The 18,781-nt window shown below is 36.1% G+C and overlaps 1 protein-coding gene across 2 annotated transcripts in view; it reads left to right on the top strand.

The window, feature by feature from the left end:
- Positions 1-15,629, top strand: part of JAG2 (jagged canonical Notch ligand 2) — a 100,652-nt gene extending 85,023 nt beyond the window's left edge. For both annotated transcript variants that reach the window (XM_026698596.2, XM_026698597.2), the window contains 6 exons: positions 3,558-3,671; positions 3,837-3,952; positions 5,852-6,100; positions 8,803-8,934; positions 11,927-12,086; positions 13,290-15,629. In XM_026698596.2, coding sequence (XP_026554381.1) covers positions 3,558-3,671; positions 3,837-3,952; positions 5,852-6,100; positions 8,803-8,934; positions 11,927-12,086; positions 13,290-13,774 — 1,256 coding nt within the window. In that variant the 3' untranslated portion in view covers positions 13,775-15,629. The remainder of the gene's footprint in view (positions 1-3,557; positions 3,672-3,836; positions 3,953-5,851; positions 6,101-8,802; positions 8,935-11,926; positions 12,087-13,289) is intronic.
- Positions 15,630-18,781: the final 3,152 nt, after the last annotated feature.

Here is an 18,781-nt window from a genome sequence, read left to right as displayed (position 1 = left end):
CATCAAGTATGACTATTAGCACTTATCATTTCACTTGTCATTTCTTGCCAGCATACTATATTAACTATAGAAGAGAATATATGTAGCTCAGCTTAGAATTGTGGAATCCTTGGCGCTCTGTTACAGACATTTCATTATCTGACTATGGTTGTCCCAAAGGTACTTTTCAAAAAGCAGCTGGACTTCCTTGATTGTTTTTTTCTTGAAATTTCTTGAAAATGTTTCACTTCTGATCCAAGAATTGAAGAAGCTTCTTGGATGAGTAGTGAAAAGTTTTCAAGGAAAAACAACAAAGCCCAGTTGCCTTTTGAACAGCACCTTTGGGATTAACTGACTAGGTAACACCTTCAGTGCTAGAAGGGAGTGAGTTTTTGTATCTGTTTTTATACAATAGCTTTCCTTGTCAACGTTGGTGGAGGTATTGTTTTCTTCTTGGCAGGTTTTTTTTTTTGTTTACTGCTTGATTGTTAGCCTGAATGGTTGTTTCTTGATTTGGGTTCATTGCTTGTTTGTTTAGTTGTTAATCCCTGTTTATCTGTGTGTTGATAGCTGCTGAGGAGGTATCAGGTCTTTTTGTTTTTTATTTTACTTACTTATATTTTACATTTCTGAACTGCCCATCTCCCTCAAAGAGGGGTTGTGGGCCGTGTACAATAAAGCATCAAAATATAAAATATATAAAAATTAAAATGTTAGAATCTTAGAATTTTTTTTAATTAAAAGTTATAAATGTTTTCAAGAAGGTAAGAATAATTACAACCTGTTAAATTAGTAAGACAAAGAGAGAGCTCTTAATTGCACCAACAAACTCCACAACTGTGTACTCCTTTGGGATCCCCACTCAAGGTAGCAGATCTCTGATTTACAGCAGAGTTCCCCAACTTTTCTGGGTTGGCAGTCCAGAGGCGGAGGGGCAGGTGCCTTTACGCACACATGCTAGCGCAAATGGGAGGGGTACACATGAGCATTGACCAGACACTCACACAGCCTGGTGGCCAGCAGGTCGCAATCAAATAGTGGCCCCACATGTTGGGAACCCTTGATTTACAGAATCTGCCACCACCAAGTAATCTAGAATTTTGAGTTCTAAGAAGTTCTAGATGACCTGGTGGTGGCATCTGGTCCAGCCCATGTTAGATTCAAGGAAACATCATACTTATGCACAAAGGTACAGAATCCAAGTTTCCATCCATGATACCCGTCTCCCAAAGGTGGAGAAGCTCTCTGGGATTCAAGAGGTTGATTGGGTTTTCCTCTTAAGCACCTTTCTCTCCATTTTATCATCATAGAAAATTCTTAATGTTTAAAACAAAATTCAGCTTTTTGGGATTAGAAAGACAGAAAGTGTAGTAGGCAAGAAGAAGGCCTATTTTATGGCCAAGCATTATTTCTTTGAAAGTAGTGTTATTTTTTATTCACTTTCTGAAATGTAAAAGAAACCTGGCAAATGTATTAAATGCAAAAGTATATTGGGATGAAGTGCAACTATTTGAAACTGCTTGTCATTTTCAATTAGAGCTAATGGTGGTCTTGAGTGCTTTTTATTTTGCCTGAATGGTTCAAATGTATATGGAAACTGCAGTGGCAAAGGTCTATTTAATCTAAAGGGGGGTTGTGTTCTTGATAGAATTCAGAAACCTTCATCTGGCAAATATCATTCATCCCTCATCATTAACCTGATTTGTGAGCTTCTTTTAATAGAGCAGTTCAAATAATCTCACAGAATCTTTTGCTCTCCTTTTGCTCTCCTTGAAGTAATTAATTAAGTACTCTAATATCTATGAATCAGTGACACCATTATAAAGAATAGTTGTTTGATATAATGGGTTCTTTCATTATTTATGAATACAAATAATATATCCTATTAGGTATCAGTTGGTATCACAATTATTTCACTTTCAGATCCATAGTTTCGTAACTGAAGAGGAAATAGTGGGTAGAATATCTTAGAGCAGAGATGAATAACAATTATTTGCTTGGAAATCATGTTTCCTCCTACCGTGTCAGGGATTAACATGGATGTGGCGAGTAACATAATAAATTGGAGTAGATAGAGCTAATAATTTTGGGTTCCTTTCTTTTTTTTTATAGATTGGGGTGATTGCCTCTTAACCTATTACCAGCAAACATGTTTTATTTTTGTTTTAAACTTAAGCTTTCTAATGCATAAAATACTTGTTTTGTCCCAAATCAGACAAAACTAATTCCTAGGATTTTTAGTCCCATTTACTCTAGACTCCCTATGAGGCAGAAATGATAGACTGTGTTTGGAGATACCTTGGCCAAGGCTTACTAAATTAAAAAGTACAGACAGAAATCTTAATTCCAGGTGGATACAAATGGGGTTCTGTGTATTCTGTATTTATGCATTCACAGATGACCAACTTCTATGACTATAATTAAAGTTTGATCCCATTTGGAGAGAGATTATATTTTGAACAGAATGCTCTTTCTGGAATGCTCAGCAATATTACTGCATTATATAAGAATTTCTGGCAACCTGTTTTTATTTGTGTTTGAACAAAAAGTCTCTGAACTTTCTTTACAGTTAAAAATAATTCTGACTTTTCTTAATTAGGCTTTTAAGTCCCAGAGTCTGAGTAAATATTACTCACTTGAGACAGTACTAATAATTTATAAATTTATATATTCCAATATTTACAAATAATTAAGATCAGTTAACTTTAAAAGCACAGCAAGAATGAGTATAGTTGCATTCAAAAACTGAATAGGGAATTAGAGAAGTTTTTTAAGAGTTTGAAATTAATTAAGATTAGAGAAAATTCAGTGACAATCTGATGCTAAAAAGTGTCTAGGAAAGAGGAGCTGAATAAACAATGAGAGATGTTGTAAAATTTATACTTAGAAGCAATGTGGGTTGGCACACAACATTCTTATTCTTATATTCAAATTTTGAAATAGCACAGTACAGATTTCTGAAAATTTAGTGATTGGTAAATACTGTTCTGTCTCTCACTCTCTCACACTTTAATTATCTCTCTTTTTGTACCTAAGAGTACTGGTTTCAAAAGAAAGCAGGTTAGGGTTCTCAGAGATTTATTCTTTGCCATAATTGAAACCCTACTGATTTTCTTAGGAGTTGGATTTTCAGTACTTTGTAATACTTACAAATAGTTGGATTCCATGTGGAGGAGGTGGTTAACTAAGTAAAACCAACTTTCACATTTTCTGCCTTAGTAAGATAGTCTCAAAGAAAATGGATGCCTGCTGAGAAATTTACCTGAGAAAGAAATTTTATAATGGTGAAAGAAGATAAATGATGGGAGGAACAAAATATAAAGAGGCATTTAAAAAAATAAAAGTTTCTTAGCATCAGATCTCTATATATAGTGGATTGTGGCACCCATCTTCTTCAGGCACTATAACTAAGTCATGCTGGCTCAATCTAATTCAATGCATCTCAAAGCCATAAGTTTTGAAAACAGCTGCTAATACAATATCTGAATACATTCTAGTAAAAGTTGCTAATATCAGTAACCACTCATGCACTGAGCACTTGTTTTTTTCTAAATCCCTTGAATTTTTCTTTTCTTTAGATATTGATGAATGCCAGTCCTCTCCTTGTGCTTATGGTGCTACTTGCATTGATGAAATAAATGGTTACAGGTGTACTTGTCCTGCTGGGCGAGCTGGAACAAGATGCCAAGAAGGTAATTTAAAGCTGTAAACTAAAATAAGAAATTAGATATTGAAGTTTACAACTTGCATATCAGTGATTGCCAGACATGATCTACAAATTGAACTTGGCATTTTCTTCCTATGTTAAAGTTACCTGTTCTTAAATTGTTGCCTTCCCTTCCCTTCTTTCTCCTTAGTTATAGGTTCTGGAAAATCTTGCTGGTTTAAAGGAAAGTCCTTTCCTCACAGGAGTAGATGGGATCAAGAATGCAACAGTTGCCATTGTCTGGATGGCCACATTGATTGTACCAAGGTAAATTTGCAGTGAATTCTTCTCCCACTTTAAACAATGACAAATGAATTTATTGATCCTTATGGCAACCTTCCTCGGAATGTTTTTAAAGTGAGAACTCTTTCAATGGCCAGAGATTTTTGGCTAGGGCTGATGAAACGATACTTTAAAATTGAGATCTTAAATTCATGGCTCTTGGACCACAGTGCAAGCCTCTAAACCATATTCTATCACTAGCAACATTGTTTAGGAGAAAGCAAGCTGTATATGGGGTATGCATCTCCTTATTGCAAGGACTAAACTACTTCTTACCTGTCAATTTCAGTGGGTGTTGCAAATAAAATGGGAGCAAGCTAGATGGACATAGACAAAATAATTTCAGCTTGCCACCCAAACAGCAAAAATATGTGATTGCCAGAAGTATAGCAGCAGCTTACTTGGCCCTGTGGATCCTCCCTCATGCTGAGATGAAATTGTTTTGTACCTGAACAGGGTTGGTAGAAGGATTGCTACATTTGTAAGACTACATCAAGGTGCCATCATAGCTAGGGCTAAGGCAGGCAAATAAGGAAGAGCAGGCTGCAGCCCTACCTCAAATGTGAAAATAGGAATATGCCCTGTCTGGGTACAGAACCACACTTTCATTCCATCTGTTTGGGTCCTTAAATCATAATACTGTAGTTCTATTGATTGTGTTATATGTTTAATAATTGTATTATTAAAAGTTTAAAGAGAACATAAAAACTAACACCGACGAATACAGAAAAGAAAGAGACGGATAGAAAGAAAAAAGAGGAAGGAAAAAAGACCTTCCAATTTCCTTTGTAGCAAATATAAGAATGCCTACAAAGGTATCTCTTGCTTTATGATTACAAAAAATACCACAACTATTTTTTTCTAATCATCAAATTAGTCATAACTGAATTTCTTAGTTTCCTGCACAAAATTCTATTAGGGGTTTCCAGTCAGCCATAAATGTACACACTGTGTTTTCTGTAATCAAAGAAGTCAGTCTAGCCATGTCTTCAAGTTCCATCATTTTCACTAATCATTCCTTTATTGTGGTAATGTCAGATCTTTCTACTTTTGAGCATATGGTAATCTCACTGTGGTTGTCATATATAAAAACAAAATTCCAAGGCTTTTTTCTAGCTGTTGGATCACAAAAAAAAGCTTCTGGTTTCATCATATAGGTAGTCCTAGTTTAACAAGTATCATTCATCCATCATTCAAAGTTACAATGGCACTGAAAAAGTGGTACTTGTGATCAGCTATCCCAGTACCCCTGCAGTCATGTAGTCATGTTTGGACACTTGGCAACTGACTCACACTTATGAAAATTGCAACATCATTTTTAACTTTCTCTGTAAGCTTCCCACAAGCAATGGGGAAGCCAGCAGGCAAAGTTGCAGGTACTGGCAAATCACTTGCACTCTCCCCCAACTGGCAGCAGCCACCTCCAGCCTTGCCTCACCATCCACCTATACACTCTCCTTGCCCAGCAACAACCCCACTGTATTCATGCCACAATGACCACTGACACATCCCCTGCCCAGCAACAGCCAGCGCCACCACACTCAACCTGCACTTTGTCAGCCACCCACACACTTTCACTTGCCCAGCAGCAACCATACCATACTTCACCACTGCTCGTGCACCTTCCCTTCCCCTGCCCAGCAGAGCTACCCCAACTGGGTTGGAGCCATATGTCACCAGCCCGCCTATGCACCATTTCAATTGCAATTACCATTATTAACTGAGGATTGCATGTAGATAAGAAACAAGGAAAAGGTAAGAGTATAACCCTAGAAAAACTTGTTTGAATGACATGAACAGACAGTGATAGGAATTAATTGTAAATCTCCTTTAGTGTTTCCTTTTATAGTCCATTGAAATCAATAAGTATGTATTAAATTCTAGGTATGGTGTGGAAAGAAATCTTGTTTGCTTACTAAACATGGGGGCCGTTCTAGTTACCAATGTCCTAGAGGCCAAGAATGCCAAGAAAATTCATACATCAAATGCTTCCAACCACCTTGCACTGACTGGGGAGAATGCAGTGAATCAGAACCTCTACCTGTTAACATCAAGTGCTTCCCTAATTCAGGCCACTTGGACAACAGCTGTGCAAGAATTACTCTGATTTTTAACAGAGATAAAGTACCCCAGGTAATATATTTAAGTTTTGTTAGATTTTGCTAGTGTTTCACACAGCGTTTTATTTTATAATTAATCACATTGCTAGCAAAATCCTAATAGTTATTAATTGGTATATATCACTTTCATCATTTCTGTTTACAGTTCTCTGCTTTGGAGGCAATGAGAGAGAAAGTTTTATTTTATTATGAAGTCTGTTGGTATTGTCTACTGATCTTTTTCTTAGGAAAATATTCCTGTTTGGTTATGTGGAATGTTAATATAGATCAGCTCCCTTTATAAAATCATTTTTTCTATGTGTGAAGGATTCCATGTGTCTTATTTAAGGTTGCTACCAGTTTTTAATATAAAAAATTTGATGTGTGGAAAAATAGTAAATATATAATCAGTTCCAATTTTGCTTCTGCTGCAAGTATTGGGAAATTATTTATATAGTCTTCCTGGAATATATCAGGACTTCAAAATTTCCAGAAATCTACTGGGAATGACCTTACTTGCACATCTTTTCAAAAATTGCCTGCTATTTGGCCTTTTGTAGAATGAGCTTTTTGGCAGGATAGGTTCTATTTGGTCAGCTGGTGTAGCTTCCTTGTGCTACCATTCCATCTGTATAAGTTGGAAAGGAAATGCATCAATTTTGGAAGCAGGCCCAATTTTACAAAGATTTTGGATTCCACCCTCATCACAATTTATTCTTTCATCACATTTTCCCATCCATGCCCACCATGGTCACTGAGTACATTTTGGGTGGAATTACTTTATAGATAATCCAATTTCTTAATAATTGAATTTCTTGTGATACTCAAGAGAGTAGAAGGCAAAACTCTGTGACAGGTGCATTTCTTGAAAATATTTTCTTTGTTGAATAATTGGAATCCTTTAGTGAGGAAAATACTGTGATTGAGAATTCTGGCATTTTTCATATATGCCGATTTTGATCAATTTAATCAACATCCTGATTCTGTGATAATGGAAACAACTTCCTGACTATCTTCCTGTGCCATTTTTAATGTACCTACACATTGATATAAAGTCTTCCCACAGTCTTCTTTTCTTCAAATGCAACAGCCTAAATTTCTTCCTCTTGCCCTTATAGAGGAAATGACATGTCTGTCACCATCCTCTGAACGTGTACTGACTCATCAGTATACTGGAAATGCAGTACCCCGTATTGTACTGTACATAGTATTCTGGATTTGATCTCACCAATGCAGAATAGAAGAGAATAAGACCTTTATGTATCTGATAATAGTCTTTCTTCTAATGCAGCCTAAAACTTCCATTAGTTGCAGTTGGCTTGTTGCTGACCAACACACAAGTTTTTTTTTTCCATTTTCAAGCCATGAATCCCTTCTTCTTATGCGTGTCCTATATTTTTTTTCACTAATACTTAATATTCCTCAAAGCCATGAACTCACTTTTGAAATGCTGGAAGTGTTGCCTTTTCTGTGCTCACATGGATAAGTAAGAAGGATCAGTAAGTGTCAGGTCTAATGCACTCTCTTGCATTTTGGATTTGGGCATCTGGCAGATAGTATATGTGTCAGAAGGAATAGTTTAGAATCATCTCCTTTCTTTTACTCTTCTTGGTGATTGGTAGTAAAGATTCAGTCCACCTGAATCATATGACAAAATTATAGCTTTTGTAGCTTGCTCTTGTTTTTAAAAGCATCTTCAAAGGAGGTTGAAAATGGTTACCAAGGCTATTCTGTTTCATATTAATTTTCTTTGTGATAGCAACTTTGCCAGCTATCTTCATTCTCTTCCTTTGTTGAAATTGAAGATTTCATATTACTGTGCTGTGTATGAGAAGTAGTGGCATTCACACTACAAGTAGTCCTCAACTTACGACCACAACTGAGCCCAAAATTTATGTTGTTAAGTGAGAAATTTGTTAACTGAATTTGCTCCATTTTAGAATTTTTCTCTCCATATTTGTTAAGTGAATCTCTGCAGTTCTTAAATTAGTCACATGGTTGTTAAGTAAATCTGGCTTCCCCATTGACTTTGCTTGTCAGAAGGTTGCAAAAGGGGGGAATCATGTGGCCCTGGGACACTGCAACAATCATAAATGTGAGTCAGTTGTCAAGCATCTGAATTTTGATCACCTGACCATGGGAATGCTGCAGTGGTCATAAATCACTTTTTTCCAGGCCATTGTATCTTTGAATGGTCACTAAATGAACTGTTGTAAGTTGAGGATTACCTGTATTATTTGGAAAGTATTTATTTTAAGGGAATTAGTTATAAGAATTATGCTTTGCCTCCAGTTCAGCAAACTTTACTTTCAGAATCTCCACCATCTACACTTCTTTATTTATAATTTGATCTGGTCTGATTTGATTTTCATCCCACTTTTATTAACAAAATGTGTTAATACAATGGTGAACACAATACTCCTTCCTCCTTTTTACCCCACAACAACCCTGTGAGGTGGATTGGTCTGAAAGAAGATGACTAGCCCCAAATCACCCAGCCAGTTTTCTAGATTACATCTCACAATCTCCTGCTTTCTAGGCCCGCATCTTTAACCACTAATATTTTGTTTTCTGGGAAAAGGGAAAAGGGTACATCTTCTTCAGATGACTACCAGAACCTCATTTCTGGCCACTATGTCTCCTTTTTGTTACACAGATAGGGAAAATAGAATGCATTTGTCAAAATGTCATGCACTTTAATTTTTATTTCTTGTTGTTACATTTTTCTCCTCACAGGGCACTACTGTTGAAAATGTATGCTCTGAAATAAGATATTTACCAGCAACTAGATCTGTTTCTCGTGAAAGAATATTGTTAGTGTTGTGTGACTTATCCTACTCCATCGAGAATGCAATGGAAGTTGCTGTTGTAAGTATTACATTTTTGTTAAATTAAAATGAATATCCTTTCTGGGTAATGCCAGGCTGTATTTTGCTTTGTAGATATAGTAGAGTTACCCAAAATTTGGATAATAAGCTGATTATTATTATTATATAATATATATCATATTGTTATGAGTGAACCTGTCCAAGAAAAGGGCAGAACGTTGAACAAAGAAAGAATGTAAGTGTTGGTATGACCCAGAAGGAGAAAGGAACTCTTGCTTCAGTGAGAGAGAATCCCTCAGATTCATGTAAAGTGAATGTTCATTCAGTTATTGAAGGCAGATGTGTGACTTATGCAAATAGAAATTGAGTGTGATTCAGTTTAAGAGATGAAAGAAAATGCAGAGATTGTGTGGGTGTTAGATTTGCTTGCAGCATGACTCTTTGCTATTTTAATTATTTGTCACCTGTTTTTAACTAATTTTGGTGCTAACCTGCTTTATATACCTTTTGTTCAAGGCCAAAAGATAGAAATGGAAGTATTTTTAGCATTTATAAAAATTATTCTAAATTTCACCATAAAACAATTGGGAATATATTGTTAGGTAGATATGGGGAGATCTATTGTAACTTAGAATAGTCGTTAAGTAACGGGTCATAAGTTGAGCACTACTTGTAATAGAATTGAATACCATAATTGGAATAATAAAATAACACAAAGAACTTAGTGTATCAAAACTTGGTCCTTTCATGGCTAAGACAATGGAAAAGCAAGGTTCTTATAATATCATAGGGTACTCATAAACCAGCTAGATGCTTCTCTGCTAAACTGTGTTTCTATTTACTACTTGAGCAATATAGGAGAAGTTCGATTTGCTTTTAATTAATAAAATACAATGGCAGGCTGACCTTTCCACTGGGTTCCACTAGGTTAGTCAGTGTACAAGACTAGAGGGTAAGTGAAAATTCCAATGACACTTGAGAAGTTTCCTTTCCAAAAAGTATCTACTAAAAAAAAAACAGATTGCCATTTGTCCATTATTTTGGATAGTGTTCATCCCATCTCCAGTCTTCCCTTTTTAGAGAAAATTGTTCATAGGTTGGTTGTGCTGCAGCTTCAGAGCATAACCTTGAGGAAGTGGATTATCTAGACCTCTTTCATGTTTTAGTCCCTAGTGTGGGACTGAGACAGCATTAATCATGCTGATGGATGATCTCTGGAGAAGCACTGCACATAGTCACTCATGCTTTGGTCACCTCCCATATGAATTACTGCAGTGTGATCTACATAGGGATGTCCTTGAAGAACATCCAGGAGTTGCAGTTGATCCAGAATTCAGCAGTATAAGCAATTAGTAATTAAATATGGCCATGTTATATTTTCACTTTGCAACTGCAGGAGCTTCCAGTAGGCTTCTTAGTGCAATTCAGAATGCACTGTTTGGTCTATAAAGCTTTCATGGTATACAGTTGTGTTCTACCCTTTTCCAGTTGCCTCTGTCTGTCCCAAATCTGCCAGGAGAGATGTTCCAGGCCATATTGATAAGATAATAGCATTGTGTGCAACCCATGAAGCAGGGATGGGCTGCAAAAATTTTAGCAACTGGTTCTCTGCCTGGTTGCTGGGTGGGTGTGGTCTAGTCAGCCTCCTGCCCCATGGTGTTTTCACCCTCCCCAGGCTCTGGAGGTTTTTCTCAAGCCTTTGGGAGGGCCAAAATGGCCTCCGGAAATGGGCCCATTTTTCGCCCTCCCCAAGCCTCCACGCAGGCCCTGTACTTACCTGGCATCCGAAACAGGCTGTGTGGGGACTCAGGCCCTGTACTTACCTGGCATCCGAAACAGGCCGCGTGGGGGTGGGATTTGCGGGTTCGCTGAACTGTGCAGAATCTTAGCTAGAAGATCGCCTAAACCCATGCAAACCCGCAGCAGCCCACCCTTACCATGAAGCATATTTTTTTCTGTTGAGCCAGCTCTGTGGGACACCTTACTACATATTAGGCTAGCCTTGACCCTGTTAGCCTTTTTGAAAGCTGTTGAGCCCTAGCTATTTTTCCAGACATGGGGGTTGGGAAGTTAACTGAGCCTAGCTGGATTGGTTGCTGGTTTTCTCAGTTATATGTTGTCTATCCTTTCCTTTTGCTGCTTTTTATTTCATTTATTGTGCCTTTTAAAATTCTGTTAACTGACCAGAATAACATTTGCAAGATGGGAAGCTATATGAATCAGATTTTTCTTTTCTGGATGAACTAAAGTGCCTTGAATACCAGAAAGGTAATAAGATTAGTTTGGTCTAGAAACTAGGAAAAGTGGTTTGAAGGCACTGAAGACTGCTTGATGACATTGTTTTGGCCGAATATTGGTTGATCATTCTTAGCTAAGTTGCCCACTTCAAGTATGGTTGCATCTATTATAGTGTGAAGAAAGTTTGTGTTATATATGTATCAGATTATATCATTAATGCAACTATCTAGCTAGATAATACATCAAAAGCTTTTAAATGTTAATTCAGTTTAACTTGCTGTGCAAATAAGAAAACTTCAATATGTAACCAATTGAGTCAGTGAGGCTACTATAGAAATTGACTGGTTGAATGAATGAATGAATGAATGAATATGATTATTAGTATAAGAATATACCTAAGTATAGTACTATACTTATAAGTATTATATCAGTATAATACTTCCATATTATAACTGCCCACCTAGCAGTTTGAAAGAATGCAAATGCAAGTAAATCAATAAGTACTTCTTTGTTGGGAAGGTTGTTGGCCTTTGGTGTATAGCCATGCTGGCCATATGACGAAAATGTCTTCAAGCAACACCGGCTCCCTCGGCCAAAAAACACATAAGAACCACACCCTAGAGTTGGACACGACTGGAGAGGGAAACTTTTACCTTTTACCTTACTTTCATTTTGGCTTGAAACCAATCTTCATGATATAGCAGCCAACTGGAATTCTCAAGAATTCCATCATCATCAATCTCAAGAAAGTCGCTACTTTTAAATTTAAGTTTTCTGTTGTCTTTTCTTTCTAGTCTTTCATCTTGCATCAGGATGAGACGGATAATAGTCTCATACAGAATGCTGCCAATACTATAGTAAATGCGATTACAAGGCGGCAAAACAGCACAGTTATGCTTGCAGTAACAGAAGTCAAAGTAGAGACCATAGTAGTTGGGAATTCTTCTTCATCAGGTAAGATAAAAATATGCATTTGAGACAGAGTGCCTATCTCAGAATATACTGATTTCATAGTATAGGTACTACTTGTTTAGCAACTGCTTTGTTTAGCTACTGTTTGCAGTTACAATGGTAATGGAAAAGTAATTTTATGACTAACCCTTGCATTTACAACCTTTGCAGGTCAGTAAGGCAAAGGAAAATTGAAGTAACGTTGTCAGCATAATCATGGTTTCACTTAGCAACCACTTCCCTTAACCAACTTGTCAGTTTCAATTGTGGTCATTAAATAAGGACTATCTGTACTTGCAAATTGTTTCTCATTAAAAACAAAAAACAAAAATATTTACATAGAATGTAAAATAAAAATTGGCTATTGTGTTTAGTTTTTGTTTGGACATCTTTTAAGCACTGAGATTTGGTTTTGATTTTTTTTATGTTCTATAGTAGTGATGCTTATTTACATCTTTCCTTTTTTATTGAAATGTGTTTACCCATATTCCTTCTGTACTTGCCAAAAGAAAGAAGGAATAAATTATAAATAGGAAATTGTCTAAGTACTAAAATAAATGCCTTTTCCACATGTTTAGCCAGATAACTTTCCACTTTAAATTTATTGGTTGTATTATGTTGTAGAAGTGAAGAATGCCCCCCTCCCCCAAATCATAATTATTTCACTCCTGTTCTGCAAGGAGCAGTGACAGGAATAACATTCCAGCCACTCTTCTTGGTGGGGGGGAAAGGGGGTTGGTTCAAAAAAATAATCCCAATATATTGCATTGAAAGACTGTTCTATGTTCAAATGTGTTTAAAATCGCTGTGTCATAAATGACTGACACAGGTATTTCAAATGACAAACAAATTAGATACATAGTGTAATACAGATTTCCATTTTCTTTTTTTAAATAACATCTTGACCATTAAGAAGTTCTATGTGCTCTTCTATTTTATACTGTATTTGTTCAGATAATGATAGATGTTTTGTGACTGTTGATAAATTGAAACACATTTAATGCCATCTCAAAGCAGTCCTTATTAAAAAATTCAATATAAATATAATAGTTGCTTTCTATGTCCTGACTCGTTAGTTTTACAAAACAATTCTTTAATTGAATGGCTTCACTGCAAATGGCGTTTACGATGCCTTTTAAAGATTTCATTTGCACTCCATGTAGTTTCAGGATTCCTTTTCTAAGTTGTGTTTGGTTTGCTTTCTAGATTATCTGGTTCCAATCCTTTGTGCAGTTTTTAGTATTGTATGGATAACCTGCATAATAATTTGTGTGTGGTGGACACGAAAAAGAAGAAAAGAGAGAGAAAGAAATCGCCCATCCAGAGAAGAGGCTACAAATAATCAGTGGGCACCTCTAAATCCTATTTGGAATCCTATAGATAGACCTTACAGTCATAAAGGCATTCATTATGAACAGAAAAATTTTATATCTCCTCAAAAAAGAACTTACGATGGGGTAGAGGAGTACACAGAGTATGAGGAGGAGGAGGAGGAAGAAGAAGAAGAAGAAAAAGAGGTTATGGAAATGGACAAATTCCTCTCTCAAAAACTCTCTAAACCTTTGACAACAAAGGTAGCAGTGGACTCATTAGAGAATAGTCCTGTTAAGAACACTCTTCAGACAACCAAAATGGACAACAGATCTGTAAAAAATGTGAACACAAAAAATCTTGAAGGTAGAAGAGACTAAATCTGTGTTTGGACCATGACTATATTACTTACGTTTTTAAAAAAAGGAGAAATTGGCATCTCCATTGTGCATAAAGGACTTAACTGTCTGAAGTCAAATATTCATAGTTACTTTATTTTGAATAAAAAAATTAAAATAATAAAATAAAAACTTTGTTTCTTTTAGCCCTGTATAAATTATTCAATGACTGTCAGATGATAGAGTAATCTTTGATAGTTGCTATTTTTGTAAATTTTACTTAGAATACACTTGTAAGGCAGAGGAGAGAAGTTTGTATTTTCAATTCATAAGGTTTATCACAGAATGCTCAACACTGTTTACAAAACAGAGAGAGGGTTGTTCTGTTTTGTTTTGCTTTTCTTTACTTGTACAACAGTGACTTGGAATCCTCCTGGTTGAGGACGTTGCTGAACTTAAGGAAGAAAACATGAAGTGTTCTTGTTAATATTTACTAAAAACTTCTCTCTACAAGTTTGTCCCCTTGAAAAAAAGATTGCCTTATTCTCTGAACAAAAAAAAAAATCTATAGAGATCTTTCAAACTGTGATTGGTTAGAAAAGGTGGCCTTTTTAATTTAATCTGTCAATTTGGTTTAATTACTTTAGAAATGCAGTATTGAAGCACATACCAAGTGCCTTGAAATATCATCTTTCTGTCTCAATAGCAACTGTCAAAGACTGCCATGCCCATCTAAGTTTACCACAAGAAGATATTTGGTTCTCTCGGACTGATACAGTTTATTTTCAGATTGTGCAAGTGCATTTTTGTAAATATGTATATATTTAAATGAATCACTTCTGTATATTTGAGTTAATAACTTAAAAATATTTTTGATCTTTTTAAATGTCATTCCTTTTTAATTTATGTCTCAGAAAGGGAAGTTTTATGGCAGTTTCTAAAAAAGATACAAAAACCTTATTTTGGTATTATGTTCATATTAGAAAATGATGTTACTATAATTAATGTTGGGAAACTGTTGGTCACTTTTTGTACTTTTTTTCAATGTATCGCAACCATTTCACATGTAAATAGATCCAAGGTGTTTCCTCGCATCTCAAGAACACAGAGTAAGTATCCTGTACAGCATAAAGATGACAGGACAATATTCTTTTTCTTGTGAATGTCTCTATTACATGTGGTATTGCTTTTTTGCATTTTTTAAAATACAGGCCTAATGAAGGGAACAATATTCTTCTCATTTTTTTGTTTGTTATGCTTATTCATGCTAGAAAACATGTTGGCAAACATGCTGGATCTAGGTGGTGCAGCAGAAACCTGCCAATTATCAATTAGCTCTGGGATTCTTTCCTTTATCCCTGATAACTAGTGTTTCTTCAAGTTTGATGGGGTGATGCCACTGAATTGTGTTTCCTGTCTCTGTGTCACTTCACTAGCTGCTACTTGTGGAGGCAGGTAAACCCACAGCACAGCAGCATCATGTCATGTGTTTGGGGTCGCTAGATGCATGTGGAGAGAATAGAGGCCTGCTCTACTCAGCTTTATGTTGGTTGTAACATCTGGTTCCATCTTACACGATGGAAAATCTCAGGAGAAATTGTTATTCTTAATAGAAAGCTTATGCATCATTTGTGGGGTTCTTTTCTTTTTTAAAAAAGGCTTTATTATTAAAGAAATGAGCTATACCTTTTTAATTACTGATAAAACCCTATGTTAAGTGGGCTATCCTATAATTGCAAAGGATACAAATATTTCAATGTCTTGGCCATTTTGGAACCACTTTTTTATACATGAACGCAGAAATTGTTTTGCAGAAACTTCTGTGCAGTACATTTTGTTTGACATGTTCTTGTGTAGTTTTCAGACGAAAACTATTTATTAAAGCATTTTATAACAATGTTAGTAGTTGAAATTTTTGCCCTGACTCTGCTTAAGTATTCAGAATGCTTTGGAATCTCTAATCACACCCAACTTTCTACTCCCACAGCTGCAGTGTCTTTTTTCTATGCAACTTAAAAGAGTTTTCTCAAAATTCAATTTTGTTGCCATTGTAATTTTATTTTGTATTGCAATACTGCTTTCTTCCAAAGCCTAATGAAACTATTTCCCTCATTATAGATATATATAACATTTGAAACAGTGCTTTTCAAATGTCTTCCTTATCACCTGTGGTGTTTTAGGTTTGGAAGGACAAGGGGAAAAACGGAAGGAATCTGAGCCTTCATGTCAAATATAAATGAAGTTTTTTTCTTGAATGCAAAGAAATTTTAGTAATCTGGATTCAGAACTTAAAAACAAAAAGAAAACTTATTACAGACTTCTTAGTTCAGAATTTTCCCAGCAATTATATCTTATTCTCCAGAATCACAAACTTATGCTGTCGATCTATCTCCCCCTCTCCCCCAAAATCCAGTCCAAATTGTTTTCCCATTAGGTATAGTAAATCCATTCCCCAATCAACTTAGATACATTGTCTTCCTTTTGGCCTTTTGTTGTTCTCTGTGTATGTTTATGTACTTTCATCAACCAGATTAATTAACCCTCAGGAGAGCAATAGACTTCAGTACTATTAATGAATCTTTGAAAACCTTTCTGCTTTGATTAGAAGGATTCTTATGTATTGTAGGCCTTCTCCTGGTTTTAATATTCCTGAAACTTTACCTCCTTGGGTAGATACAGGTTTGCTATGAAGCCTCCACCAGCTTTAAAGATAAATCCTATCAAAAACTGAATTAATAGTAATAACACAATTTCTACACCAATTGATTTTCAGTGCCCCAAATCTGCTAGATTCTTCACTTCCAGACTAGGACTCCAGAGCCATGTCTGTATCAACAAATAAATTGCATAACAGCATGTTTTCTTAGAGCCCAAAGAATTACTGTAGGCATTTAGTGTTTGGATCCATTCAGATATTTCTCACCCTCACCAGACACCTGTGCCTCTTGTGTGCAATATAATACCTTTTTAAAAAAAACTCATTTATTTATTAACCAAATTTTCTATCTCACAAAAAGTTATTCTGGGTGGCATATAGCAATCTGATATATATAAACAGTGTAAAAATGTAAGACTCAGTATTAAAAGATAAATATTATTAAAAGTAAAATACACAGGCAAAAATAGAGAATGAAAGTATCTACCTCAGCAATGAAAACATCTGGACATGTCCAGTTGCCAGGGAGTCCCCGGCCTGGTGGTATAATCAGATCTTGAGGGGCTTGAGGATTGTCAAAAGGGATGGAATTAATCTTAGTTCACGGAGAAGAATGTTCCATAAGAGAAGGCCTGTTGCCAAATGTACATCCCTAGTTGATGGTATACACAACATGCCCTGTCAGATCTAATAAGGTATAATGCAATTGGGGAGAAATGGACCTCTGCCATGAAAAGGTTTAAAGGTTAAACCAGTACCTTGAAATGGACCCAGAAGCAAATTAGCAGCCAATGCAACTTACAGTAATACTATAAGCACCCATAACCACCTGTGCCACTATATTCTGTACCAGCTGAAGCTTCCAGATATTCTTCAAGGGCAACCCCATGTGGAGCATATTACACTAGACCAAATTGGAGGTAATTGGGGCATGAGTGATTGTGAGAATGGCCTGCTGATCCAATAATGTGTAACTGGCAGACAAGTGTACAAAGGCCCTCCTAGCCATGATTGCCACCTGCTCACTGTGCAGGAGATGTGCTCCCCAACTGCCCACCGGGTCTATGGCAATGCCACCCCAGGCAGCACCAAATATGGCATAGTTTTGAAACCAGTGGGCCTGAAAATCCAAAGCCACTCAGTCTTGCCAGGATTCAACTGAAGCCTGTTGTTCCCCATCCAGACCCTCACAGCCTCCAGTTACCAGGATAATACATTCACGCTTAAAGCTTACGTAGTTCCAATTGTTTTCTGCTTTTCTCAGTTGAGAGGATTTATACTGTATAGGATGAAGGATTATGTAGCCAGCAGGATTTTTAAACTAATGGGGGGATGAACTTCACCTCAGAACTCAAGCATATATTTTAAGGTTTCTGCTTAATAAAATCAAATGTGTCAGAGACGGTAGCGGGCTAAATTGCATGCAATGTAAAGTAGCCTTCCATGTTCCTTGGTCCTTTGGTATGATAGGTTATTTCATGATCCTCTTAATTGTGAAGTGGAATCTGGGATATCATTGCTAAATGAAAGCTTCATTTTCTTGAATTCTGAATACAATAGATTTTGACTATATCTTTTTCTCCCACGTTTTGGTATTTTAAGACAAGTTTGAGCAAGAACTGGTTTAGGAATGCTACATTGAAGAGCTTACAAAACCAGGAGGAACAGGATTACTAGAAGAGCAAATATCCAAAATGAGGAATGCTAACAAAACTATTATTCTCCTGCAGTTTATCTTGGGATGGGAACTCTCCTACTACTGCTGCTATTACTATCACTATCATTATTACTACTAAAACGAACAAAAAACCCTACAGTGATTTTAAAATGTACCTCATTGTTTTTAAAACCATCTCAATATCTGGATAATTTACTTATTGCACAGAACTGAATAGACTTTTTGATTTAAAACAATGTATTTGTTCAAATTAATTATAGTCAGACATTTAAGAAACAATCATAACTTATCACAGGAGATCTGTAGTAGAAGTCCCTTATTTTGTCATTAACTAGCAACATTTACATTTAATACATTAAAAGGAGGGTAGAGTTAATGTTCTCTTAAATTTAGGGATCTGGGAACTAAAATTTGATTATTTACAAATATATAATATACATAAAGCTTGCTTGTTAACTATGGCCAGATATTCAAGAAGTAACCCAAACTTACCACTAAAGAGCATGTATTTCCTGCCCTCCTCTATTAGAATCACATTTCTAAATCTTTGATTTTGCTTGACTCCCCTGAACTGTGCACTGTGATCTCTTTGCTCAGTTGCTCACACTGCTTAGGGAGAGGCAGTCAAATTTATGCAGGTAAACTAATCTGGCAGCCATTCTGTTCTGCCAGTCTTATGGAAGTTGTTCTTAGCAAAATATGGGCAATCAAATTC

The sequence above is a fragment of the Pseudonaja textilis genome, chromosome 1 (assembly GCF_049901715.1).
Source record: "Pseudonaja textilis isolate UNSWEBS1 chromosome 1, rPseTex1.2, whole genome shotgun sequence".
Taxonomy (NCBI): domain Eukaryota; kingdom Metazoa; phylum Chordata; class Lepidosauria; order Squamata; family Elapidae; genus Pseudonaja; species Pseudonaja textilis.
The sequence above is the reverse complement of the archived record's forward strand: the minus strand, read 5'-3'. Positions and strand labels throughout refer to the sequence as shown.